Source organism: Streptopelia decaocto (genome assembly GCF_964273445.1).
Source record: "Streptopelia decaocto genome assembly, chromosome: 13".
Classification (NCBI taxonomy): Eukaryota; Metazoa; Chordata; class Aves; order Columbiformes; family Columbidae; genus Streptopelia; species Streptopelia decaocto.
The window spans coordinates 6,012,318-6,038,504 of record NC_138668.1 but is presented as its reverse complement, the minus strand read 5'-3'; the positions used below and the strand labels follow the sequence as shown (position 1 = coordinate 6,038,504).

Below are 26,187 nucleotides of genomic sequence, written 5' to 3'. Positions count from 1 at the left end.
GATGCCGGTGCCGGGAGAGGAGGATCGGTGCCGGTGCTGGGGGTGAAGAGCCGTTGCTGCAGGCTGGGTCCGTCCTGGTCCCGGTCCCGGGTGCCGATGACCGGTGCCGAGCTGGAGCTCACCCGGCTCCAGCCGCCGGTGCCGGAGCATCCGCAGGACCGCACCGGGTCCTCGCCCCTCCCCGCTTCCCTCCCCCCGCCCCGCATCCCCGGGAGCCTGCGCGGGGCTGCGGGGCCCGGCATTGCCCACGGAGGATGGGGGGGCGGAGCTGGGCCCCCCCGTGGGTACCGGGACCCCCCGGTATCGGCTGCCCCGCAGCGCCCCCTGCCGGCCGCGGAGCGGTGACGGAGGCGGGGCCGGGGCGGGGCCGGGGCGAGCGGAACCGGGCCGGGGCGGCGGGCGCAGCCATGTCCTTCTGCTCGTTTTTTGGGGGCGAGGTGTTCAAGGATCACTTCCAACCGGGTGAGCGGGGCGGGGAGGGGATCCCCGTGGGTCCCCGTGGGATTGGGGTGGCTTCTAGGGAATCCCTCCGTGGATCCAGAGGAGCAGGGGGTGTCCCCCGAAAATGCGGAATTCCCCGGCGTGAGTGCGTGGCGGGGTGGGGATGTGAGTGCCCTTCCCGTGGGGCATCTTCCACCCGTGGGGACCGGGTTCGGGGTCCCCTCTCTGAGGTCCTTGTCGAGGAGTCCCCCCCGTGGGGGTGGGGAAGATGCTGGGGGTCCCCGTAGGGGCTGGTTTGGGGGGATCCATCCTACAGAGGAGCCTTGTAGGAGATGTGGGTCCTGCCCCATGTCCCAAAGCCCCCGCCTGGCCCCGGGGCTCTGGCAGCAGCCGCTGGGGTGTCCCGTGTACCCCATTGATGTGTCCCCACTGCTGCCCCCCTGTCATGGCAATGGCTGCTGGGGAGCGGGGCAGTGGGGCTGCCCCCCAGCACTGACCCCTCTCCTTCCCCCTTGCCCCCCAGGCATCTACGTCTGTGCCAAGTGTGGCCACGAGCTGTTCTCCAGCCGCGCCAAGTACGAGCACTCGTCCCCGTGGCCGGCATTCACCGAGACCCTCCGCGAGGACAGCGTGGCCAAGCGCAAGGAGCGCCCGGGGGCTCTGAAGGTGACGAGGCTGAAACGCTTGGGAATCAGAAGAAAAAACACAACCCCACGGGCTTTTTTGTCATGAGCCTGTGAGCTGAGAACGACTGCTCACTGCTCAACCCTCTCCTTGCACTTCCAGGTGTCTTGTGGCAAGTGTGGCAACGGGCTGGGCCACGAGTTCCTTAATGATGGCCCGAAGAGGGGGCAGTCCCGCTTCTGAATATTCAGCAGCTCGCTGAAGTTCCTCCCAAAAGGTAAAGGCTGTGGCTTGGCAGCGGTTTCAGCCCATGTAGTTATTTTTGGGGAAGCTGCTGATAGCAGTGTGTGTGTGCGATGAACTGCTTTTGGGTGGGGTAGCTGGTTCTTTAGATAAGCTGCGGAGCAGCTCGCACCCTCAACAAATCTCGCATGTGTGACTCGGCTCAGTGGGGGCTCCCGAGCTCCCCTGGTGAAACGCGGAGGGTGCTGGAGCTCCCAGATGTGGCCGCAGGTCCCCGAGGGGCAGGTGAGATTCTGGGGTTTCTGCTGGGGGTGCAAAGCGAGGGCAGGAGCTCCTGTGCTGGCAGAAACGGGGCTGGGAGGGTTTGCTGGGTCACTCCTTGGGGAAATCAGGTGGGAGCTCTGAGAACTGCAGCTGCCCCACGGGTAGGGAGTCTGGGCTTCTTGCCGTTGGGGTTATCGTGATGTTTGTGTCCTCTGAGTCAGAAAAAGGCTTTGGGAGGTCCAGTTCAGTGCAGCACCTCAGCCACGACTTGCTGACCTGCTTGTCGGACTGTGAGATGTCAGCTGCGTGTAGCATAAAAGGGACTGGGGGTTCTGGAGCAAGAAACAGCAGCCCTGATTTTTCCTCCCTGCTCTTTTAGGCAAAGCAGATGAGCACCTGCAGGAGAAGTAAGCGAGCTGCTCTGCTCGGCACACTGCGCTGGGGCTGAGCCTGCTGTCACGCCAGGGGACGCTCCGGCCCATCAAGGGGGCACTGGAAGCAAGAGAAACCCTGAAGAAGCTTCTGGTGTTCCCAGGCTGGTTCCCCCTTGGTGCTGTTCCAGTCCAGGGTGCTGGGAGGAGCACGGGGAAGGCGAAGGGGAAAAGGGGTGCTGAAGGTTTGCTGGGTGCTGGGCTGCGTGACCTGTGCCTGAGTGTGTGTCACACAAACTGGGGTGATGCAAAGGCTGCAGCTCTTCGTTTTACCCACCCTTTTCCCCCATCTGTTCTCCCCAGCATCCTCACCTCTGCTGGTAGCAGCTACTACTGAGTCTTTTTGGGCTCTTTTTCCATTAGAGCAGCACGTGTGCCTGCGGTCCTGCCTCTGCTGACAGCTTCTCTGTTGACTTCAGCTGAGCCAGGACACATTAAAACTCACACCGATGCAATCCAGAGTCACTCCACCGGCATTTCTAGGGAGTGACGCTGGATTAGCTGAGGTCAAAGTCTGGGTTAATCTCTGGTGCTATTCTGGGCTGGGATCATGGTATGAATTGCCCTATATAAACCCTTCCAGGGTGCTAGGGCAAGGATGATTTTATGACCCCCCCCCAGACAGCATCCAGATATTTTACCCTTCTACCCATCCTGCACACAGTAGAGACAGTTGCAGATTTCCCATGTCCTCTGGGCTTGGTTCTGACTTGGCCTTACACCAGATTTATCACTGTGCTATAGACTCAAGTGGCACCAGCGGCTCCTCCGTGCCGTACACAGGTGCAGGGGAGGCCGGTATCAGCTAACGGACTGCGCTTTGCACAACTCAGGCTTTAGGAATCACATTTGCATTCCCTCTGCACTCAGAAGGGCTGCGACACTGATTTCTCCTTAATTCCACATCTGATTCGTGGCCTTCCCTCCCTGCCCAGAAACCAAATCCTCCTCTTGGGAATCAATACACAAGGATTTTGGCAGACGGCGAAGCCTTTTGCTGGCCCGTGGGGCTGGTGGTGCAGCTCTAGTGCAACATGTTGATGCTGTTCTGGTGCAGCTGTGCCCAGGGTCACGTCGGAAGCTTTTCTCAACGTGCATTTTGCCTCAGTCTCACTGTTACAAGGGCACCAATAAAAAGTGCAATGCACCAGCTCTACCTGGAGCTCACTGCTGGTCTCGTACCTCTTTCAATACTGAAAATAAAGCACTGATTCACTGTGTTGGAGAAAGAACCTCTTTTAAAAAGCACTGGTGCATTTGCCCGGTGTCGGTTGCAGGGACAGGGAGGCTGCATCGGTGGGCGAATCGCGCGGGGGAGGCACAAGCACAGGGAAAGGCCCTGGCCAGGGGGCTGAGAGCAGATTTCAGCTGGAATCTCTGTCTCCAGCTGCAGACCTGAGGTGTGAATATGTTCTGACAACCCAGAGGGCTGGCCTGAGGTCGGTGCATGTGGTTTTATCCTGTATCTGTTACTGTTACTCCAGGTTTTGCCATGTGAAAGGGGGGTGCTTATGTGTTAGAGATCTTAGGGCATTCCCAAGGTCTGAACTTTCACTGGGGAAGCATTTTTTCCCAATTGAAGCTGGTTTTAGCTTGTTTCATAGTGTGTTCTTGGTACCTCTGGGCTGGCAGGATTTCTGGGCAGAGGGCATACAAGCTTTAGCGGTGTCTCACAATAGTTTCCCTGCATGAAGCTGCCTAGAAGACTGGAAGCTACAACCCTCTCTGCTTCACAGAGGTCTCTTCACCCCATCAGAGCTGGATACTGGGTTCCTGGAGGCTGGAAACTTAAGCTGAGCTTTGCCCAACTCCAGTTCCCTCCTCCAAGGGAGTAAAGTCCTCTCTGGAGCGCAGGCGCCAGCGCCACGTGTCCCTCCTGCTCTACCGCTGGCTTGTGTCCCGTGGCATTGTCCTCACTGCTTTCCCTGTGCATGGGACAATGTCCAGCCCTAATCAGTTTCCAGCCTGAAGGTTAGAGCTGCTTTTTGATCAGTTAATCCCCTGATCTTTTGCTTTGCTCCTGGTCTGGTGATGCCCACGTGAGCCTCGAAGGGCAGGAGCTGCCCCTCTGCATCCCACCCTGGAGCATTGGTCCCCGGGACAGGGACACCTCCTGCCATGCTGCCCCTCGCCTGCTGGGGAGGAAGGGATTTTTGGGGGTGTTCCCCTGAGATGCTGCAGTGGAAGGAAACCTCGCTGGTGGCAAAGAGACAGCGATGATTCCTCCCGCTCGTGGGCCCCAGCCACGCTCCCCCACTGCCTGTGCAGTTTGTGGACATGGGCACGGGAGGGTGCAAGAGCTTTTCCTTCTCCCAACCCTTCCCCAGGCGCTGCAGGGAGGGAAGGATGAGGCTGGGGTGACGCGGCAGTGTCCTCTCTATTCCTATGCATCCACCTGGAGGAAAATTGCCCAAAGCCAAAAAATCTCAGGATGGTTTAAATAGGGATGGGAGATTTTCCTGGAAGTCCAGCAGAGCCGGGATTTTGGCAGGGGGTCAAGGACTTGAGGCTGGATCCTGGTGCTGAGAGTGCGACCTTGCAGGGCAGATCCCATCCCTGCCCCTGAGCACCCTGAGATGTCCCGGCCACCCCCCAGTCCCTTGTCCTTCCCCAGAGCTCTTCGGGTGCCCCAAGCATCTTCAGCCCTTCCCTTGTGCTGCAGCACCCGCCATCCCCATCACGCCCACTGGACTGCTGCCCCATCACCCCCACCATTCATCTTCATTCCATTATTACACTAATGACAATTCTGCCTTAATAAGAGGATTTTGCTTAGTTGGACAAAAGCGGCCCCATATCAATGATGCGAGTTTAGTGAAATTGAATTACGTTACCAGGCCGACACAAACTTCCCTGGTTGTTTAAAAAATCATTAATTTCCTCTGCTGTAGCCTCCAGCTGACCTCCCTTTTTAATTTTTTAAATATTTTATTTGCATGCCATGAAGAGGACCTGCCTCTTTGACCCTCCTCAGGATGGCTCCGGCGGACCAGAGCACAGCAAGATTTAAATTAATTCTCCTAATAAAGATGACAAGCCCTATAGAAATTATGTTACACAAGGCAAAAGAAAATGACCTGGAGGCAGTAGGAAGCTCTAATTATTGTTTTTTCTTGGAGCCAGTGCAGGAGGAGCGAGCCGGCTGGCCATGCGGTCGCCTGCCTGCACCCCTCTGCTTCTACCTGGAATTTTCACTTGTATTGCAATGGGGGTGGCTCCTTCTTTTTTATTTGTGTCATTTAATTTTAATTAAAAAGTGATGATAGTTACAAAAAATTTAAGAACTTAAAAACCGCTACGCATCCCTGATTTCCCAATGACGTGGGGCTGTCGGGAGTTGCGGTGCCTCCCCGTTGCCGCTCCATCCCAGGAGCTCACCTGCCCCTCAGCACATCCAGCAACAGCTGGGGAAAATTAAAGGCTTATTCCACTTCATTTGCCAATAACAACTCCATCTCTCCTTATTCCGGGCTGCCCCCCAACCCAAGATGCCTCTCACTGAGGGGGGGAATTGCCGACCCCCTTCCTGAGATTTGTTAATCCTCCCGGAGCCACGAGGTGGAGAAATTTGTTTTCGGTTTGTGGTGTGCATTAATTAGGGAGATAATGACTGGAAACATTCAAAGCGAGTCTCAGCGTGTTGGAAAAATGTTTAGCCCAAGGAAAATTTAATTTTTTTTTTTTTTTTTTACTTTTTACTTCCCAGCTGTTGAGATCCAACTTTTAAAGGCAATTAGGGTTTTTTTGTTAATCAGTCATACACTTGCTTTGGGTTCTCATCTCACACTCTCAAGCGCACATCACTTCTAATCATGAGCTTCATTTTTGCAGCGGTGCAGCCGCGTTCCCGCACTCGGCTGCCGGTTGTGCCAGGACATGCCGGGAGCTGCCGGCGCTGTCATCCTTCCCTTCCCCGGCGCCAGAGCTGCGGCCACCGCGGTCCTGTCCTCAGCCAAAGCGCATCCCGAGATTTTGGGGTGGCTTCCCGCTCTAGAATGAACCAGTCCATCGCGTGCTGAAGCAACGTTGTTGGTCAAGAAACCAGTTTCTGGCATAGCGCTATTTGTAGTTACTTTTGCTTTCTCTGAGAGAGATGTAGACATGAACCCCTCATGAATACATTCAACTTTCTGCTTAGCTATAGCTTTATTCAGCATGACTGTAGGTAAGGGAAGCAGCAAACCATTGTTGAAGCTTAAAGAACATTTAAAAAATAAGTACCAAGGCCTCATATTTGCTCTGAAACTGTTTTATTTTCAGGTAATACTATTTAATTTGATTATACTGATTTTTCTTCTGGCTCTGACAGAGTCTGCCCAGGGTGGGAATAATCACCCCCAGCCAAAAGCCCATCCTGTACCATGGGTGCAGCCAGAGCCAATACCAGCTTCCAAAACGGCAGGGCTGGTGCAGGGATGCCCGCAGCACTCCTGCCTTCCTGCGCCGGGGAAACTGCCCCAAAATACATCATGTACATCCTGTGGCCATGGGGAAAGGCACCAACAGGGAAAGCTGCTCTGAGCTGTGTCAGCATCAATCCAGCCCTTCCAGCATCACTCCAGCCTTGCACCAGCATCGGTCCAGCCCTCCCAGCATCACTCCAGCCCTGCACCAGCATCGGTCCAGCACTGCAGCTGCTCCCGTGGCCACCCCGATGGTCCACGACCCAAAACCCCCTCGGTGCTGGGCGATGCCCACCCGGGGCTCTCCTCTCTGCGATCCTCGTGGCGCGCGCTTTTAACCGATCCACTTTACTGTCTACAATAATGATTTGTTGCTTGTAAAACCACTATGATTAACTGCAGTTTAGCCTCCTGGTTTCATGTCTTATCATGTTTCATCTCACACAAAAGACATTTACAGTCTATTTTCAACTTCAAAGCAAATGCTTCTTGCGTGAGCATTAAGGAAGGCAAATATTTAAGCAGAACCTGTATAGTATTAGCATCTCTTGATGTTCCCTGCTGAGTGAGGATTGATGACTGCCTCAAAAGGCAGGTTTTTCCTATTGTTTTATGCACCAGTGATTAATATTTCATGTTCCCACTGTTATGTATTTGCTGGCTGGCACTGGCCTGCCCTGACAGTGCTTTCTTTGTGTCTTACATGTCCAGCTTTTGTGCACTTCAACATAAGAAGTGTGACTCTTGGCAGGGCCCTTTGGTCTTATTGAAGCCTCCTGCCCGAGTTTTTCCAATTAAAAGTTCATCTCGATGGGGTGAGGGCCCCTGGCACATTCTCCTGCTCTGTCCTGTCACCTCGGGGTGCCCTGCCCAGGCCGGGCCCCTTCGCTGCCCCAGTGCTGGGGTGGGTGCTGTGGGCTGTGGCCACCGTGTCCCTCCACACCTGCATGGGGACAGTGGGGATGGCACCGCAGGGGCCAGATCCTACAGCAGGAGGAGGAAGTTGTTGGATCTTGCCCTGTACAGAAGTGTAGAATCATTTTGGTTGGAAGAGAACCTCAAGGTCATCAAGTCCAACCATTAACCTAACTCAGGCACTAAACCATGTTCCTAAATGTCACATATTAGCCCTGCAGAAATGGGGGTTATGGATCAGGGGGAGAAGCCGCTTCCATCCTTGGTGCTGCTCTCTGCTTGGTGCCTTCACGGCATCGGCATTGCCCAACCCTGTTTCGGCGCTACCATCACCATCCGGCACCAGCGACGGTGCCGGGCGAACAAATGCAGCATTTGCACTGGACTCACCAGCGCTTCCACACCACAACCCTCCAAAAAACCCCAAGTTCCCGGCCAGCCTTGTCAGGGCAGGATGAAAATAGCCCAGGACCAAATTCCTCCGCTTTGAACACGATGACACACTGGCGTGCATTTGTCTGAACACTAAACATATTAAGGCCAGGAACTGTAAGGGACGACTCTGCTTATCATCCAGCTCGGAGTTAATATAATTCAATTAGCATGAACAGTAAATATAGCTCGTTTTAATTTAGATGGAGGGGTTGCTGTGGCTCAGTCCTTTAATTTCAGGAGTAGGGAAGCTGTGGGAGGACTGCCAAGAATTTCTGCAAACCCCATGTTTTCTGCGTGGCCGTGGGCTGTGGCTCTGGGTGCTCTGCAGTGACAGGACACATGTCCTTGGTGAGCGGCACCCGGCGAGGGGCTTCATGGAGGGACCGGGGGGAAACGATGCTTTTTGCATCGTTATTATATGCAAAATAAAGACTGGAAAGCCATCAGGAGGGAACAAGCGTGGCAATCTGTATAAAGAGGGAATGATCAGCTCGGGAGGGACGCTGGAGACATGTGTCTTCAGGGCTGTGCTGCGTTCTTTGGAGATTATTTTAAATGCGTGCATCTTTTCTGCATCACAGTCTATCTTTGTTCCTCTCTGACGTCTTGAACCAGGGCTGGTATTTTACGGCCGTGGCTGCGCCTGCCAGCAGCACGACAGCTCTGCTGGAAATTAACTTCTCTGCACTTAAAAAAAAAATCTTGCAGGCATAAAATTCAAAGTAAGAGATCAAACTAGTTAATCTCAGCTTAATTTAAGTCGCTGGCTCTGGCAGGCAAAGCGTCAAGGCTCTGACGGGGATGAAATGCTCAGGAAACGCTCAGGGCAGGCGGGAGTTGCTGCCACGTCCTGTGTCTGTCCATCTGTCCGTCCAGGTGTGGGGACATGGCGTGGCTCCTGCTGTCTGTCCAGGCCAGCTCACCCTGACCGTGGTGCTTTCCATCCATCCCGGATGGCGGGACAGATATCAGGTGATCTGGTGTTTTCCCAGTAATTCTGGCTCGAAACGAGCGGGGTTTGTGGTGCAAGTTTGCATGAGTGCACAGGGGCTGAGGTTGGTGATGGGTCATGGGCTAATGAAGCTCGTGACAAACCTCCTTCTCTGCCGGCCAGGCCAAGTGCAATGTTTTCTATCATCTCTCCTGACATTACTGCATAACTTAGATTGCCTTTAATTAAAATAGCTCATTTCACTGATGGCTCCTCAGATGCAATACTGGAGATTGTCCGTTTTTCCTGCTCAGCCCACGCACAGCCTGGCCTGGGATGTCTCCAAGGATGGGGTATCCACCACCTCTCTGGGCAACCTGAAATCTGCCCTTTCCCAGCCCAGAAGCACCAGCTGATGGGCATGGAGATCTCAGCCCTGCTTGCCCCTGTGCTTGGCAGACCTGGATTTATCAGTTGGGGACGAGCCTGATACATGGACTGTGCTGGAGCCGGGTGTGAGCCAGCTGAGAGCTCTGAGAAACGGGCGCTGGGGACCCGATCCTGCCCACACAGGTGCAGCAGGGAGCGCTGGGCAGGGCTGAGGACACTGACAGGGCTGAATTGGTCCACCTGGCTCAGGCATCGCCCTGAGCAAGGATAAAGGAGGGAGCAACCAGGACCAAACCCTCGTCCCAGTGGTCCCATTCGGTGAGTAGCTGCTCCAGAGCCTTGCAAGGGGCTCAGCTCTGTTAAACCTCTGTTAAGCCCTGAGACCTCATCTTACGCACTTCATTGTGTATTTTAAAAAGTGAACAATAGATGTCGCATAAATGCAAGTCAACGTCAGGGTGAAATGTTGGCTGTGGGGTGGGAGCTGCAGCATGTGGTCCCTGGTCTGGGTGGTGGATCCTGGGGGTGCTGCACCCCCTGCCCTGAATGCACCCACAGTCCTTAAAAAATGCCCTGTTTTGTGGGTGCCTCAGTCTTGCAGAGACCTGGGAGCCCACGCAGGTCTTTGCAGGGAAACTGTATTGCGGGGGCTCATGTCCATCCCCAGTGGGACCCGTCTGGATGGCAATGGCTGGAGGTGTTGGAAGGGGGGGCTGCAGCTCTGTGCTGGGTTTCCCCAGGACAGGGTCTGCTGTGGTCCCTCAGGCTCTTGGCAAGGGATTTTACCCTCCGGGGCAGAGCAGGGCAATGGGTGCATTGGGATTTCTCAGCACGGGTTTGCAAGATGGGTGATGATAAGCCTGGTGTGTTTCTTGTTTCTGGGCTCCCTGTGAGCGGCAAACGCGAGATGAATGCCTCTGCCTCAATGCAGATTAAACTCTGGGAAATAATGAGTAATTTGCCAATACATGCTGAAGGGCGAGACAGATCGTGTCTTCAATTACAGCTGCTCACGTGCGAGTCGCCAAAATATGCACGGTATTTGTTTAATTTCTCTGTTTGAGGCTGGCGTGTATCCTGATACTTCACAAGCTCCGTGGCTTGGACATGGGTGCTGGAGAGGGAACGTGCAGACAGCCTGTGTCAAACCAAGGCACTGCTTAAATCTCCAAAACTGGGTCTAAATTGAACGTGTATGTGGGTTTGTATGAGTTGCTGTTGGAACAGGATCATTTTTACCCAGTATTGTGCAAGATCTGAATTTCTGCTTTTTGGGGAGAGGTTTTTGGAACATGGTGTCCCAGAGAGGCGGGGGCACCCAAGGGGACCTGTGGCCGCCCCGAACTCGGCCTCAGCCAGGCTCTGTGTGTGTGTCCTGATGCTCCCTGGTCTGTCCCGGCACCCTGGGGACAGGGTTGTGGCTGAGCTGGGGTCCTCGTGCCAGTGGGAGAGCTCTGGCTCCAGCCATGGGAAAGGTCAAGTGACTGCAAACCAGGAAGAAGTCTGTAAAATTAGTGGCTAATTAGCAGTGACTGTAGCATATGTCATACCATGCTGCTGCTTGGTGCAGGGATGGGTACATGTGTGACGCTGTTTTGCTCCCTAGCCTGAGGCTTTTGCATTTGTTTGTAAGCCCAGAGCTACCATCTTATAATTGCAAAGTAGGGCAAAACAAGTGCTACAGATGATAAGAGCAAATGGAAACGTGTCTCCTCAGAGCTCTGTCAAGGCTGACATCTGCCTGGCGGTGCTGAGGTCAGCAGGAGGGGAAGGGATGCCCAGGGACAGCGTGGCCGTGGCTGCATCCCCGGGCAGGACCGGCACCATTGGATCCAGGTGCTGGCAGAACTAGGGCAGAGCTTGAGACCCCACGGCACGTGTGGAGCACGGAGAGACCAATGGATGGAGGCTGGAACCGGGGCTGGTGTGCGCTCTGGTGTCCCCTGCCACCAAATCTGTTGTCCCCTGCTGCTGCACAGAAGGATGGGCTGGCACAGCCCCAGTAAAGGCTCCCAGTGCTGGTCAGATGTGGGTTATTTGCTGGCGAATTTGCAGAGTCGGTATTTTCCCTTCCCTCTGCTCTGGTTGCAGGCGGCCGCCAAGGCGAGCTGAGCCGAGGACTGCAAAACATTTGCCGTAGAATCTGAAGAATTTGGAGCGAAACCCCCAAAGAAATTAAGGACAGATGGGATACAGGGGAGAAAAAAAAGAAACCCGAATTCCTTCTGCTGCTCAGTCCCTGTCTTGGGGCAGCCCCTGGTTCCCCCCATGGCTCGGAGCTGCCGCAGGGCTGGTCGGGCTGTGCTGGGGTGTCAGCCCCATCCCCACACCTGCATTTTTGGGCTGGAATCACCTGGATGAGAAGATTTCAGCTGGGCCTGGCGCGCTGCCGGGCACCACGTCAGCCCCAACACCTGCCTGCTGACTTCAGCACCTCAAATATTTCTGATGCAACTTTTTTTTTTACTCCTAAAGTGAGCTCAGTGCTGTCGAACGTGTTAATGGGTAGAAGTGAAGCATAATTGTTCCTTTGTGTAAAATCGGTTGGTAGAATAGCAGCAGCTTCGCTGCAAAACTGAAACTGCAAACAGGTTGTGGTGTGATCTGTGTTCGCCAGGAGAGCAAACCTGGGAGGAAAAACAGGAAAAAAGACAGAGAGACAAGGGCTGGGAAACAGCACATCATCTCCTTTCTGAAGGTGCTGTGGGTAACTGCTGATGTGTAGGGCTAATTTTATGATGGTGTGTTTGATACATTCCCATATGCCAAGCTGCAGTAAATGACATCCAGATGAAACCAACACTGGCACAGCCGCGGCTGGGGAGGAGGAGTATGTGCGGATGCAGCGCTCCAGATGCAAACAATAAGTCTGATGGATCTTGATTTCATCTGTCAAGTAATTGGGCTGGAAGTCTGTGCATGCTAATGACTCCACATCAAGCAGTTTGGTGCTCAGATGTGACCCATCCCACACGGCGGGGAGAGCGGGGGGCTGCAGCCCGCGGTGGCCGTGATGAATATCCCCCAGATGTTATCCCACGGGGAAGTGAGACCCACATGTATGTTATTAATAACACCAAAGATCTGAGGTTAAAAATGACCACAGGGTGTTCACATGAGCCCTGGGATGGCGGGTCCGTCGGGCTGGTCCTGCTGCAGTGAGCAGCAGGAGAGGGACTGGGGGGGCCTGGACCCTGTCCTGGCTCTGTGCCTGGTGTTGTGTGGAGTGGGTGAACACCATTGGGTCCTCCAGCATTGAGTTACCACACACACCTTTTGGGCAGCCTCGGGTGTTTTGGGGAGGCAGAGGATGCTCCAAGGAGCTCCAATAGCCATGAGAGTTAGAGGTGGAGGTGGACACAAGGGAGAGGGATGCAGGGATGTCCTGGAAAGGATGGACATGAGGGAGAGGGATACAGGGATGCCCTGGAAGGGATGGACACAAGGGAGAAGGTTACAGGGATGCCCTGGAAGGGATGGACACAAGGGAGAGGGATGCAGAGATGTCCTGGAAAGCATGGACACAGGGGAGAGGGATGCAGGGATGTCCTGGAAAGGATGGACACAAGGGAGAGGGATACAGGGATGTCCTGGAAAGGATGGACACAAGGGAGAGGGATGCAGGGATGCTCTGGAAGGCACAGCTGGGGCAGGCTAGTCCCAGACACATCCCTATTCAGGGGATGGTGGGCAGGTGGTCCCTGTGGTCCTGGAGCACGGGCATCCAAATATTCAGTTGAAGCCCTGAGGCATGGGATGCTGGTGGGTGCCACGAGCCCTACGGAGCAATGCTGGTCCCAGGGCAGCTCTCTCTGCCCAGCCTCAGGTCACTGGCAGCTTTGGTCCTGACTCCATTTCCCCTGACATGGCAGAGCCTGCATGATTTTCCTGAAAGCTCCTGTCATCACCCTGGCTCCAGATGAAGCCCCAGCTCCTTCCTGCAGGGCTGGTGAGCAATGAGCTGCCTTTTTGGGGAAGGGATGGGGCATGCAGGGTCCCACAGCATGTGTGGGTGCCTGCACTATTGGAACCAGGTGCCTCCAGTCCCCAGGAAATGAGATCCTCACCGCCAAGAGGCTTTTGTCTCTAAATGGAACTGTTTTTACCCCAAAGCTTTCCCTGCTGCATGGAGCCGGGAAGGGGCCAGGGAGGCAGGATCTAAATGGAATTGAAGCGTGTGGGCAAGTGCTCAGATTCCCCAGCACCTGCGGTTTATTGGTGCGGGAGGAATCGCAGCCGCAGGGCTGTGGGAAGGTGAGCGGACCCCGCACCCATCTTGGAGGTTTTCCAGCCTTTTCCCCACTGATTGCTTCCGTATGTGCATGGCAGATGATGAGCGATGAGCAGAATCGGACCCTGCCCTCGTGCTGGTAGGAGCTCCTGGCAGGCAGCCGTGCCCACATTCCACTCGCTGCTCCTTGGTGGGACCCAAGGTCTTGCCAGAAAGTGGGTGTTTTTCACCCAGAAAGTGGGGTCATGATGCACTTGGCAAACGCGGCTCCAGGGTGACCTGCTGGCTGCTCGGGTTGTTATTTTGGCAGCTGTAATTCATGAGTGCACATGATGCATTCCACTATTGGGGGGAATTAGAGAATTAGCTGCTTGTGTTCATTACCTGAATCATTATCTGTTCATTAGCTGTTCTTAATGGTGCAATATTTTGCTGTCGTAGGGCTTTTGCAGAATTAAGACTGGAATAGACAATGAAAACAGACAAAGAACATTCATTACCCCTCTATGTGTCTTAAACACTGCTGGCAGGGCTGCTTGGGAAATAGATGACACCAGGGACAGCCACTGCCCAGTGCCAGGGTCAGACCAGCATCAACCGTGAGATCACAAGAGCTCTGGGCTGGCCCAGGGAGCGGGACCATCTCAGTCTTGTGGGGACTAAAAGTCAGGATTCTGACCCAAAGTGGCAGTCCCGGACCTCTGCTAATACTGAAAACTTGTGAAATTCAGGTTTTATCGCACTAAGCTCTGGAATCTGCGTTGCCCACGGCAAGGAAGTTTTGCAGGAGGTGCAGCTGCCCAGGGTTTAATCTATTGATTGGTTTTGCCTCCTCCTTTGACACCGCTTTTTTTTTGCCTGTTTCCAAAACCCAACCAAGTCCACAGCAGAAGGACAGTTGGTCCCCAGCCTCCCGCCTTGCCATCAGCAGGGAGCCCTCTGAACTCTGCTTTTTCTCCTCCATCCATTTGAGACATTTTCTTAAACTCTGCTTTGCCTTTGGTTACTGCTCAGCTTTGCTCCAGGTGTTCCAGCTCTCCATCCCACACCTTCCTCTTCCTCCACCCACTGAATATTTGGCTGAACTGGAGCCAAACGAAAGCTCCCCCCAACCTGTGCATGGAATTAGTACTGGGCATGCTGGAGCTTTGCTGACTGGTGACATTATTTTTTAGAGGGCAAAGAAACAAAACAACTCCCAGATGGATTTGGGTTTGTGGTGTCTTTTTAAAAAAAAAAAAAAATAAAAGAGGAAACTTGTAAGGTGATTTGCTTGCAAAATCCAGCTCCCCCAGGGGTTTTTCACATCATCTGTGTCCAGGGAAGATGTGCACAGCTGTGCCAGTTGCTCCATTGAGAACAACTCTGGGCACCTCCCAGCTGATTTTTATGAGAGTTTGGGATATAATTCTCCAGCAACAGGGGCAAATGCAATGGGGATGTGACCCAAACTGAGTCAGCTCCCAGCTAAAAATTGGGATTAAACCATGTGGCAAGCCTACTATTAGCCTGCTGTAGATAGATTTTTAAAGAAGAAATGAGGAATTTCAGTGTGGTATGCTGTTTTATCTGCCAGACTGGCCCCATCCCAGCCATGTTGCTACCAGAGCTGATGGGTTCGGTGCTGCTGTGGTCAGGTCTCACTTGCTGTGACCAGGAGAATTCCCCTGTATTCGCAGTCTCCCTCGAGCTGAGCTGATGCTGTGTCTCCTCCCGATGCAAATGGGATGAAACTCTTGATTTAGACCTGCAAATGAGCACCGGGTGGTGAAACACCCAGCAGAACAAATACCTGCATCCACGTACATATTTATGGGCTGCTCAGAGCCTTTATTGGGATGCTTTCCAGCAGATTACAGATACATCCATTTAGCATGTAATTAACTCTAAATGGGATTAGCAATGAACATGTAATTATAGTTCCTTGTGAAGAGCAGGTAAGAGGTTGTCAAGTATCCCTGGCTGGTCAGTCAACCACTCATGGTGCAGATTCATGGAGCAGAGATGCAGAAATCCCTGCATCTGCAGACCTGTGTGACCGGCTGCTGGATCACAGCAAATTAAACAAACAAAAACACACACAAAAAGCACCTTCACTTTTGTGCTTCTTCCCCATCCCTGTAATTTTTCACTCATGGGATGATGTGAAACTGTTGTCACTTTGGCATCTTCACCCAGGAGGGCACCAGTAATTGCAGTCAGCCCAGAGTCTGTGTTCGCGATGGGAAATGAAGAAGCAAGAGCTGGGATGCTGTGCGAAGGGTGTCTGAGAGCTTGGGATGGCACCGCTAATAGCTGGTGTCCTGGGGAGAGCGGTTTGGGTAGCGAAGGGATGTCTCTGATACTCTGCAGCTCTGCCTGCGGTAATAAAAATCACACATTTCATTTATCTTATTTTTTTAAATTGAAGCTTTAAAAAAAAAATAAAAATCAGTGGGTTTTGGCTGCCTTATCCCCTTGTTGGGATTATTTAAATCAAAAGCAGAAACAGGGAGAAGGCTCCTTTTGTAACTGTAGCTGGCTGGGAGCCAGCGCTGTCTGTGCTGCCGGGGGTCCTGTGGCCTGGGGGGCTGCTGCCCCAAAACGCCGTTATGAGAATGAGGTGGCACTGCTGAACCCACATCGCTCTGGGGCTGGTAGGGAGAGCGGAGACCTGCAAGTGCTGAGGGTCTGGGAAAGCCGCGTCCTCCCTTCGGCGCTGCCAGCACCGGCTTTTCCTCCTGTGAAATGCCGAGTGGCTGTTTGGTCACCCATGCCACTGCAGGAAGGTGCATTGTCCTGCTGTCCCCTGGGGATGTCCCATGCCCGATACTAGGGACGTCACTTCCCCAGGCAAAACCCTTGCTCCCGGGATGGTGCTCCCTTCCTGGGATGCGCAGGAGAGCGGCTTTGCCCTCATCCACGCACCCTCCGTGTGGCTCAGTCCCCAGATCCCCTTGGAGACCGGGCTGGAGCGGGGAGATACAGTGACCGAACATCCCGTTGGTGGCAGGGGACAGCACACTTGTTGGAGTTGGTGGGTGTTTTGTTGTGCAAATGCTTTGCCTCCTCCCTGAGCGGGGCGTCTCCAGCTTGCTGGTATTGCTATAGCTACGGGCAATTTTCTGTGTTGGAGTTTTGCAAAACCATATTAAGAAAAATCTCGCCCTGGCGCTGCTGGCTCTGCTCCAGGCTGGAAATTGCATTCCCCTGCTTGAAATTCCTCCCAGAGTTTCAGATGGAGAATGTACAACTTCACTTTCCATCTTGAGGCTGCTGTCACACATTTTAATAACAGGGGCTGTGCTACACCCCAGAGGTGGCCGCGCGCCAGGATTGTGCAGCGAACCCGTCGGAGCGGTTGCGGTGAGGGTTTGGACGTGAAGGCGCTGGAGCTATGGCTCAGGCCCAGCCCTGGTCCTTCCTGAGCCTGGCTCAGCCTCTTGGACCAAGGATGGAGTCTGTGGGTTCATTTTTCATCCTCCATGTGAGCACAATTATGAGTTTGTTGGTGTCTCCTCTGCCCAAGGTGATGGGAACCCCTGGTCCGAGGATATTGACTTGTTTGCTGCACTGCAGCACCCGTGATCCCAATTAGAGGGAGATGCAATTCGTTCCTCCTCCTTCGTGCTCGTATCCATCCTAGCTCGGCTGGCCCTGTGGTCTCCTCTGTGTTTCTCCCTCTAAAATCTGCCTCTCCTCCCTGCAGGATCAGGGCAAATCCCCCTAGGACATTGTGTCAAGGTTGGATGATTTTTGGTTTTAATTTTTTTTTTCAATAGCTAGTGGGTAAATCTCAAAGTTCACCAAGTGTCTGGGGAAAGGGTTGCTAATGTCACGGGCCAGCTGAGCTGGGTGACAAGGGGTGGCCTTTGCTGAGACCCTGGAGGGGACTACCTAGGGGTGGCACTGACAGAGCCCCCGGTGGCATCCCCCATCTCCATGTCCCCAGAGCCCAGCCCCTGGTGGGGACCACAGCTTGGAGATCCTGTGTCCTTGGCTGTCTGGGCTGTGCTGCTTTAGGGACAGTCACAGGACAGAGCTGCTCTTCCAGCGTGTGTCACCGTGCCTGGGGCTCCAGCATCCTGTCCCCTGTGGTACCCACATCCCTGGGGACAAGGACAGGGATGGGGTTTGTCTCCCCTGGCTGCAGGCACTGGCTTGTCTCTTCCCAAGCTCCCTTTTATGGGTTGCTCTTTGAACCCGAGGAGTTGTGCTGTATTTGTAAAACACACCGCTCTAATCGGGGAAACAGCCTTCCTAATTGGATTGGAACGGCCCGGAGTAATTGGCTGTTTGGGAGCAGCCGTTTTAAATCAAGCTGTGCGCGCCTTAATAAGTTTGTTCGCCTTTACCAGCTTGGCAAGCTCTGCTGGAGAGGTGACCTGTTAAATGATCTCCCGTGTTTCTAAAGCATTTTTCATCCCCACTGATCCCTTGAGCCCTTTTTTTCTTTGTAATAACAAACTTTGGGAAATCCCAGAGCACCCGTGCTGTGGCTCCTGCCGGCTGCAGCGGGGAGGGGCTCTGGAGACGGGGCTGGTCGCGGTGTTGGGGTCGTGGCTGGTTATCTAGGGTCCCATCCTGCTTGGACCACCTGGTTTGGGGGTAAGGGAGAGGAAGGACAAGGGGAGCATTGAGTTCATGTGGCACCACATTAATGTTGTTCTGTTTGGCTCTTGGCGGGGCTTATCACTTGGATGTCCCAGATTAGGTGTGAATGTCATCTGTTTCGGGACCAGGATTTCAGCCCGTGAGGGGCTGCTTAACCCCTCTGCTCTGTGTGAGCCCCAGGATGGGTTGCAGGGAGCTGCACGGGTGGCTACCCTGGCATCCTGCTCCATCCCTGTGCCTCCTTAGCCACCCCCAGGGATGCTGGCAGGTACAGCCCTGGCTTCAGAGAGGGCAATTAACCTGCCTGGAGGGAGCCCCCCAGGGCATCACTGCTGCCGGACCTCTGGGCCAGCTCGGTTGTGTCCCACTTCTTCCCCTTGGCAGCCACCCCGTGGTCCTTTGGCTGCACTCCAGCTCCTCCATGGAGCATCTTTGTCCACGGTTCCCTGGTTGTCCCTGCACCTGGGGAGCTGCTGAAGCTGCCAGCCAGGACCTGGGGCTTCCCGGGTATCCGCTTGCTCCTGCCAGGACCCCAGGGGGGAAAAATGACCTTTATTGTCTTTCAGTGGAGACAATTGTCTCTGGGGTTCAAAGCCCATTGGTGATACAGTGAGTGGAATGTCCAGAACTTGCATCTCATCAGTCAGAGCTCGGAAACGCGGAGGCTCCCTCCACATCTGCGGTGTCTGCGTGCCACTCCTTGCCAGTGCTCACAGCCCATTCCTAACGCCAGTGACAGCCCCAAACACTTTTATCTGCCTCTGCCCTGGGGCTCCCACGTGCTGTGAGTGGCCTTGGGGGCCGGCTGCGCCCTGGGGGGCTGTGGGTCCATGGCTGCCAGTGGTGACCTGGCAGAGGACAGGGGACCAGAGTGGCACTGGGCACTGGCCCTGCTGGCTAAGGTCCATGTCCCATGTCCCACACAGTGCTCCTTGGGCAGCCATGGACATGTGATGGCATCTGCTGCTGGCCAAGGGCGTCGAGTGTGGAGAGCATCATTACAGGACACCTTTTTCTTTTTTTCACACCAAATGTCTTGATTTTGCTTAAAAAATGGCACCTGAGTACTTGTTATCCTCAATTGCTTGAGCTGCCAGCAAGGCAGGGGGATGGTCCTTGTCCACGGGGATCTCGGCTGAAGCTGGAGACTGTCCTGCAAGGCCACCCACCAGCTCATCCGAACATGGGGCTGGGGAAGCCTTGGGCACAGCCCAAGTGTTCACAGTGAGCTCCCAGCTCACATTTTAAGCCTTTTTCCCCGATTTTGAAGGTGAGAAAGCAAAAGCTGCTGCTTCTCAGACTGTGCCCAAACAGCAGTAAGCGCTGGGCCACGGCAGCACCTGTGGACAGGGGAGGAGCTGGTAGTGCTGAAAGGTGTTGCTGCATCAGCTCATCCCGGGGAGCCCAGCCCTGCACCCCTGGGGATCCCCTGCACTGAGGATGAGGAGGGTGGCTGCGCTGTGCTCCCCTGCCTGCCTTTCCACAGCCTCCCTGGCTGTGTTTTGACTGAAGTTTGTCAAAATGGATATATTCTTGCCAAACATTTCCATTTTGACAAATTGGCATTTTCCAACAACAACAACATCCCCCCCACCAACCCAAACAGGGAGCTGGAGCGGTTCCCACCCGCTCTGGCCCCGAGTGAAACAGTTCCTATTTCTAATTGCTTACGTAAACCCAGCAAGAGCTGGCAAGCGCCATGCGGCAGATTTTGGATGTGTTTTTATTTATCAAACTGCTCCCGATAACAGATTCACTTCCTCGTCATAATCTTTTCTCCTCCTTTTTCCCTGGGGAACCTTTGTGTTGCGAATTGGAAGGGATCTCCAGTCGCACTCGCGCAGTTATTTCCTCTGGTTGCAAAGCCACTGTGCAGGATGGGCCAGGCAGCCCCAGCGCAGCCTCTGAGCACCAGCCACGAGAGGGCACAGGGACCAGTCCTGCTGCAGCCTGGCCACCCTGCAACTGTGCCACCCTGCAGCCGTGCAAACCTGCCGTCCTGCAGCCCTGTCACCCTGCAGCTCTGCCACCCTGCAGCCTGGCTGTCACAAAACTGGGCAGTCTTGCAACCATGCCATCGTGCAACCATGCTGCCTTGCAGTTATGCCATCATCCAGGTGTGCAATGGTGCAGCACACAGGAGCATCGCTGCCTCCCAACACAGCTGGGTTCGTGTAGGTCTGCACCTTCTCTGGTCTCAGGCCACGGATCTTCCCCCTCCCCGCCAGGCTCTCTCTCTTAGAAGACTCAGGGGATCTAATTATAAAAAGAGGTAATTATATTAATAGGTTAATTAAGAGACTGCTGATCTCAGGTACACAAAAGGAAGGCTTTAGCACAACACTGGAAATTAGTCTTGGGGTTTCAAGGCATGGCGCAGGGTGGACCCCAGCAGCATTTCAGGGAAGCTGCAGCAAGTCCCAGGTGTGATGACCCCACGGGACCCCCCAGGCATGGGCACCCTGGGGCTGGACCTGGGCTGTGTTGTGTTTGGTGATGGCACACGCTGCTGGGATGGTGCCGTCGCTGTGTGCATGGCCTGAGCCCAGCTGGCAGCACCCAGAGATGCTGCCTGTGCAGCCACTTGCCGTGGGGTCCAGCTCCCGCATGTCACCAATGCTGTAGCACCAGATGGGTTTTATTTATTTGGCACCCAGGATGCACATTGCTTTGGGCCCTAGGGAATGGGGTTTCCCCAGCAGCATCAGGAAAACCACCTCATCCCACCCACCAGCCACTACACACACTTATTTTAAATCACAACACCCAAACTCCTGCTTTGGGGCTTATTTCAGAAGGTGCAGGGGGATGGGTGGAAACTCAGGACCATCCTTCCCATCCCAAACAATAAATACACGGAGACGGGGGCTGTGTTTCCACGCCTACAGTGGGAGCCCATGCAGCCTAATTAGCACTGCCTCTCCGGGTGCTGCTTGCTAATTGCCTGGCATTGCGCTACCCCCGCGGTCATGGCTTTTGATTTTATTGCTGGGATTCCCTGCACGATGGGAGCGGCCGAAAACACCCGCGACAGCCCCAGAAATTATAACAAGAGGAGGAAAAAAAATAAGGAGTCGGATGGGAAAAGATGAGCAAACGCGTCGCAGCGGGGCCGGGAGCGCTTCGGCTGCGGCTCCTCGGAGGGGCGGGCGGGAGCGGGGCTGCCCGGCCCGGGCTGCTCCCCACCCAGGGGCTGCGCAGGGGGTGTCCCGCTCCCCGGGGGATCCCGGCGGTGCCCCACGCGTGTGCCACCCCCCACACCCTCCCCTCAGGGCGTGGCCGCCCCCACGCGCGTGTAGCGCGCCGTCCCCCGCCCCGCGGGTGGGCGTGGAGGGGAGGGGCCGGGTGGGCGCGGAGGGGAGCGCTCGGGGGGGGCGGCGGGGCGGGATGCGCTGCCCGGCGGGGCCGGTCGCGGCCCCCGATGGGATGTAGCGGGCGGCTGCTGGGACCCGTCGGGGGCCGCCGCGCCTCGCTGCTCCTCACCATGATCCTCTTCTTCACCTACTTCTTCTACTGCCTGCCCGGGCCCTGCGAACCTCTGCCGCCCGCCCTGCTGCTGCCGCCGCCCGCCGCCCTCCCCGACGGGCCGGGGGACGCGGGGCCGGGGGTGGCGGGGGGAGGCGGCAGCCGGCGGTTCCCCCAGGCCATTATCGTGGGGGTGAAGAAGGGAGGGACGCGGGCGCTGCTGGAGTTCCTGCGGGCGCACCCGGGCGTGCGAGCCGTGGGTGCCGAACCCCACTTCTTCGACAGGTGCTACGAGAAGGGACTGCGCTGGTACAGGTAACGGCGGGGCGGGGGGGAGAGCGGGTTTGGGCTGAGAATCGCTAGTGAAGCTCCGAGCCGTGTTTAATTGCTCCCCACTCCGGTGCCTTGCTGGGTTGCTCTGCAACAGGCTGGTCCGGGATCGGCGGGTCCCTGGAGATAAAGGGGGTTCGAGGGGCTGAGAGCGGCGGGGAGGATGCGGGTCCCAACGGGGGATGCGAAGGGACCTGAGCTGCGGTTCACGGCGGGGGTGGGGGGTCAGCTCCGACCCTCCGCCTTGCTTGGGGAGGGGGCTGGTTTTTCGGGGCCGCTGCTGAAGTCGGGAGTGATGGGAGCGTGAGAGCATGTCCCCGTGTCCCCCGTCCTGCGCAGCCCAGCCGGCCGGGGACAGGTGACCGGCAGGAGGACAGTCGGCAGCAGAAATTGGCTTTTTTAATTATCCAGGCTTTGCGATTTTAACCTTTAACACTTTATTCTTAGTCATCCCACTGTTTCCCCACCGGGTTCATTTAGGAATTATTTTATTCGAGTGGCTTATAAAAATAAAGGGAGCGAGGACCTGGAGAACCGGGTTTGATCCTGGCTGAGAACTGGAGCAGTGAACTGGTGAAGGCAGGGGAAGGGTAAACCAGTGTCGCTGGAATTCCTCGGTAGGTTTGTGTCAAAGGGCAGAGCCGTATCGATTCAAAGGAGTTGTTTAGTTTTGAGGGTTTCAATGGAATTGAACTCTTCAGGCGATAAAGCATTCGGAAGAGCAGCTACTGTGCATGTGGTGTCTATTAAACTCCCGTCTCCTGGCCAACTCCTGAGTGGCCGGGCCAAGCGGAGTCAGAGAACCGAGTCCCTTGAAGGCAGCAAAAGAATCTGGTCCGTTATTTTGAAGAGAGTCCAAATGTGTAGATTTATAAAAGCGCTGCGGTGTTCTCGGAGAAACATCTGAAAATAATAAAAGGAGTAGCTCTCCCTGTCCTTCCTGCCTCTCCATCCCGTTCTCCCCAGGCCCCGCGGGAATACTTTATTTCTTACATGCTCTTAATATTTCTTGATGTTTTGGGGAAGGCTGCAACTCTGCAATCCTTGCCAAAATAATAACCTGTGAAAATCAGCGTGTTTAATGGCAAGTGTAATTTTAGCGGTAATTTTACCCGCAGAGTTTCAGCTCTGTAAGGCCACATCTGGACTGTAAAGTTATTGACTTAACACACCTTCAAACACAGTAAGTAGCGCACTTATTTTTATGACTGTATTAATAATAATGCCGTGATTTATTAGCTCATTTCTCAGTTCCATTTGTATCTACGCTGCTCTAGAAACAATAATGATGATAACTAATCTTTTTGGGTGAGGATTACAAGACAGGTCTCACTTGGCAGAATGGGAGTTTGATGACTGCAAGCACATAATTAAAATGAGGAAGATCGAACGCTTTCATATTGCTCGCCATGGTCCAGCGAGACGTTTGCAGGGTGGACCACAGCAAGAATGAATAAATCTTCGGTTTGGATTGCTGTGTAGTGAGTTTTCAGTGCTGTAAGTGCTCGCAGGGAGCCTGGCCTGGTACCAGTGAAATGTTTTAAGACTATTCTGCATATGGTTGTGGTACATTTGGAGAGCTAGAGCAGGGAAGGTTTTCGGCGCGGCCAGACGCATCGCAGGGCAGCGTATGCAGTGCTGGGGAGAAGTTGCATCCTTTCTAGTGAGAAAAAAATCGGTAGACGTTTTGCTTTAACTCTGCATAGAGTTAAGAGTGTTTTTAATCACGGGCACAACTATTTTCCTTAGTTTCCTCTTCTCTTTGCCACTGTTTTGTCTTCTTTACAAGACTTTGCTCTGCTGAGGGTTTTTTCCCTGGGAAAGCCAGACAAAGCTAAATGCTTAAAGCTGGGGTGTGTTTGGAGCAGAGGAAAATAGAAGTTGGACAGAAGTTCAGGTTTTTCCAATGAATATCTCGAAGTGGTGTAAACATTTTTAAAATATTTGAACTTGCTAGGAAACCAAAATTACACCAGCTGCTTCTCGTGCCAAGATATTTGGCCCGAAGGCACCTGTAGGTCGTTGCTTGTCTTAAGTAAATCTGGGGAGAAGAAAAAAGAATTCCCTTGGAAATATCGCCACAGAATTATGTTGTTCTTTCTTGGTTGTCCAGTTCCATAGTGATTTCACAGCTGTGGCAGAAGTAACTGGTTGTGGGTGCTGAGTAGTTTATATTACAGTGTTATGTTACTGGCAGAAACCATTTGTTCTTACCAGAGTGTTTTATTTTATTTAAATTTGAAATAACCAGAAGTCCCTTTTTTTGAGTAGTTCTTTTTTCTAGTGAGAAGAAAATGTTCAGCGCAAGCAGCAAGCATCTCATATGAAATTCCTTGAGTTGCTATAGGTTTAGCTAATTATAAGTAGATTAAACACCTTTTCTAGACTGCAACATAAATTACCTAATGGATAATCCGAGCATGACGTGACGCTTTATCCTAAAGCAAAACACTGTTTTAATTTTTTTTGGCACTCAGGACTGCTTAAAGTAAAGCTAAATAAGAAACAGTGATGGTGGCATGTCTGCTCACATGGGGGTTTGGGGATCGCAAGTGTCCTGGTTGGGAACCTGGGAACCTGTCTGTGTGTCTGTCTGTCTGCTTTACAGAAGTGTAGGCAAAGGCAAACGTAGGAACTTAATTAAATAGATGTTTGCCAATGATATTTAGAACTTCATTGCAGAGGTGCTCAGCATGCTGGCAGCGTCACCCCCTTGGTGTCTGTAGAGCAGCGCCCGTGTCCAGCACAGGGACTTCCCGGTGCCGGGGGAGCAGAGTCGGGGTCACAGGCGGCAATTGGGGTGCCCGGGGTGTTTGTGTTCCGTACGGTGCCCGTGCGAGCGGGGCTGTGGGCTCTGTGCTCCAGCAGCCGCTGCTCTGCTCCACTGGCGACACTTTGGGGGCGTAGCTGAGATCTTTGCACAGGATTGTGCCCTTTTTGGCTGCCGGAGCCCGGCTGGTTTCCCACGCAGCCGCCTGATGTTGCTTGAAGGTTCAGAGTTGCACCATAATTCGGTGCAGCCTTGGCAGTTCTGGTGCTGGGGGTGAAAAAGGCAGGAGAAACGGTGGATAATGACAGCTTTTGGGCACGAAGGTGGTGCAGGGAAAGGTTTTTGCAGATGCTGGCTAGCATAAAAGGGAGTTTGGGGGATTTCAGCCTGATGTAGCTCATGCAAAGAACAGTTTCCTTCTCTCTGTCCACCAAAACTTTGTTGGATTGAGCTGATGTTGGTGCAGTTTTGCTCTGTTTGTTTCCTTGTATGATCCATCATCCGAATCCCTCTTGTCTTTCCTCTCTTCTGGCTTTTTTTCAGTAGCCCAAGCAAGAGTCCCACAGGAGGGGCCAGGCCAGGGCTCCCAGGGACCCTCCACATCCCTGGATTTCATAGGAATTGTAAAGAATTCCTTATTTCCTTACAGTTTGGGACAGAAGCAGCAAAAAGTACTATGGGATGGCTAGCGATAGTTAGCAAACGCCTCCTGGCATCACTGCCGAGCATCCTCTGGTGCTTCAAAGCCATCCCAGAGCTCTGGATCACTTGCAGGCTGAATTTAGCTTTTAATTGTAATTTCCCCTTGTGATCAGCTGCAGCACACACAGGTTTGCATGCGGGGGGAGGAACTGTTTGTGCGGTTCGCCGTGTATCGCACTGCGCTCCTGTGCGTGTGTTAAACCATGCTGGGGGTGTCCCAGCTCGGGAGTGCCCAGGGAAGGTGGATGATTTGCAGAGAGCTGCTACATGCAATGTGGGGTTGTTATTTTTTTATTTCCCCTCCTTCAAACCCACTCATGGGAGCTAATAATGTTCTTGAAAGGCATCCAGGATTTCTTGAGCCAGACTTTATCTCCCAACCTTGCAACCCTGAAGCCTTTGAGCGGCAGGGAAAGGACGCGGCTCCGGCGCTGCTCTTTTGACTTTTGCTGTGAGTGTTATTGGCAGCTGAAAAGTAGAGCTAAGTAGATGCCTTGAGGGGTTTTTTTGTGTGTGTTGTGATTGTACAGACAGATCAAGACACTCTATAGCACAAGCTGTTGAATAAAAATCCGACATTTCAGCTACTCTGGGGTCACCAGGCTGAGTTTTGGCGCAGGATCCCCTTCCAGGGGCAGCTTTTCACAGGCACAGTTAAGAAACACATAGGTGGGAAGAGACAAAAGGATCTGGCGAGGAGTCAGATGGCGATGCACTGAGAGCTGCTCCGGGACATTATCTTTATTCATTGACACCGGCTGATCTGTTCTCCTGCTGGACTTGTGTTTCAGCTCCGCGCCTGAGAGCAGCCCTTGTTTTTTCTTGGTGCTTTTGCAGAAACTCAGTCCTGCAGCGCACTTCTTGGCTTTAGTACTTTGTAATATCTTCTCTCTTTTTTTTTCTCCTAACATTCATTACAAAATTAGAGCCTCTCAGTATCAGCTTCTCCTATTCTCACACTCATATTTGGAAAATAAATCCTAAAACGCAAAGAAAAAACACAGGAAACCTGAGAAAAA

General features: G+C 53.8%; 2 protein-coding genes across 2 annotated transcripts in view; both read left to right on the top strand.

The window, feature by feature from the left end:
- The first annotated feature begins 371 nt into the window (after positions 1-371).
- MSRB1 (methionine sulfoxide reductase B1) lies at positions 372-3,223 on the top strand. The gene is made up of 4 exons (XM_082064405.1): positions 372-462; positions 965-1,107; positions 1,228-1,342; positions 1,952-3,223. The coding sequence occupies exons 1-4, from the start codon at positions 408-410 to the stop codon at positions 1,981-1,983; spliced, it is 345 nt and encodes a 114-aa protein (XP_081920531.1). The 5' UTR covers positions 372-407; the 3' UTR covers positions 1,984-3,223.
- Positions 3,224-21,317: 18,094 nt separating this feature from the next.
- Positions 21,318-26,187, top strand: part of HS3ST6 (heparan sulfate-glucosamine 3-sulfotransferase 6) — a 29,311-nt gene continuing 24,441 nt past the window's right edge. The window contains exon 1 of the mRNA XM_082064251.1: positions 21,318-21,681. Coding sequence (XP_081920377.1) covers positions 21,323-21,681 — 359 coding nt within the window. The 5' untranslated portion in view covers positions 21,318-21,322. The remainder of the gene's footprint in view (positions 21,682-26,187) is intronic.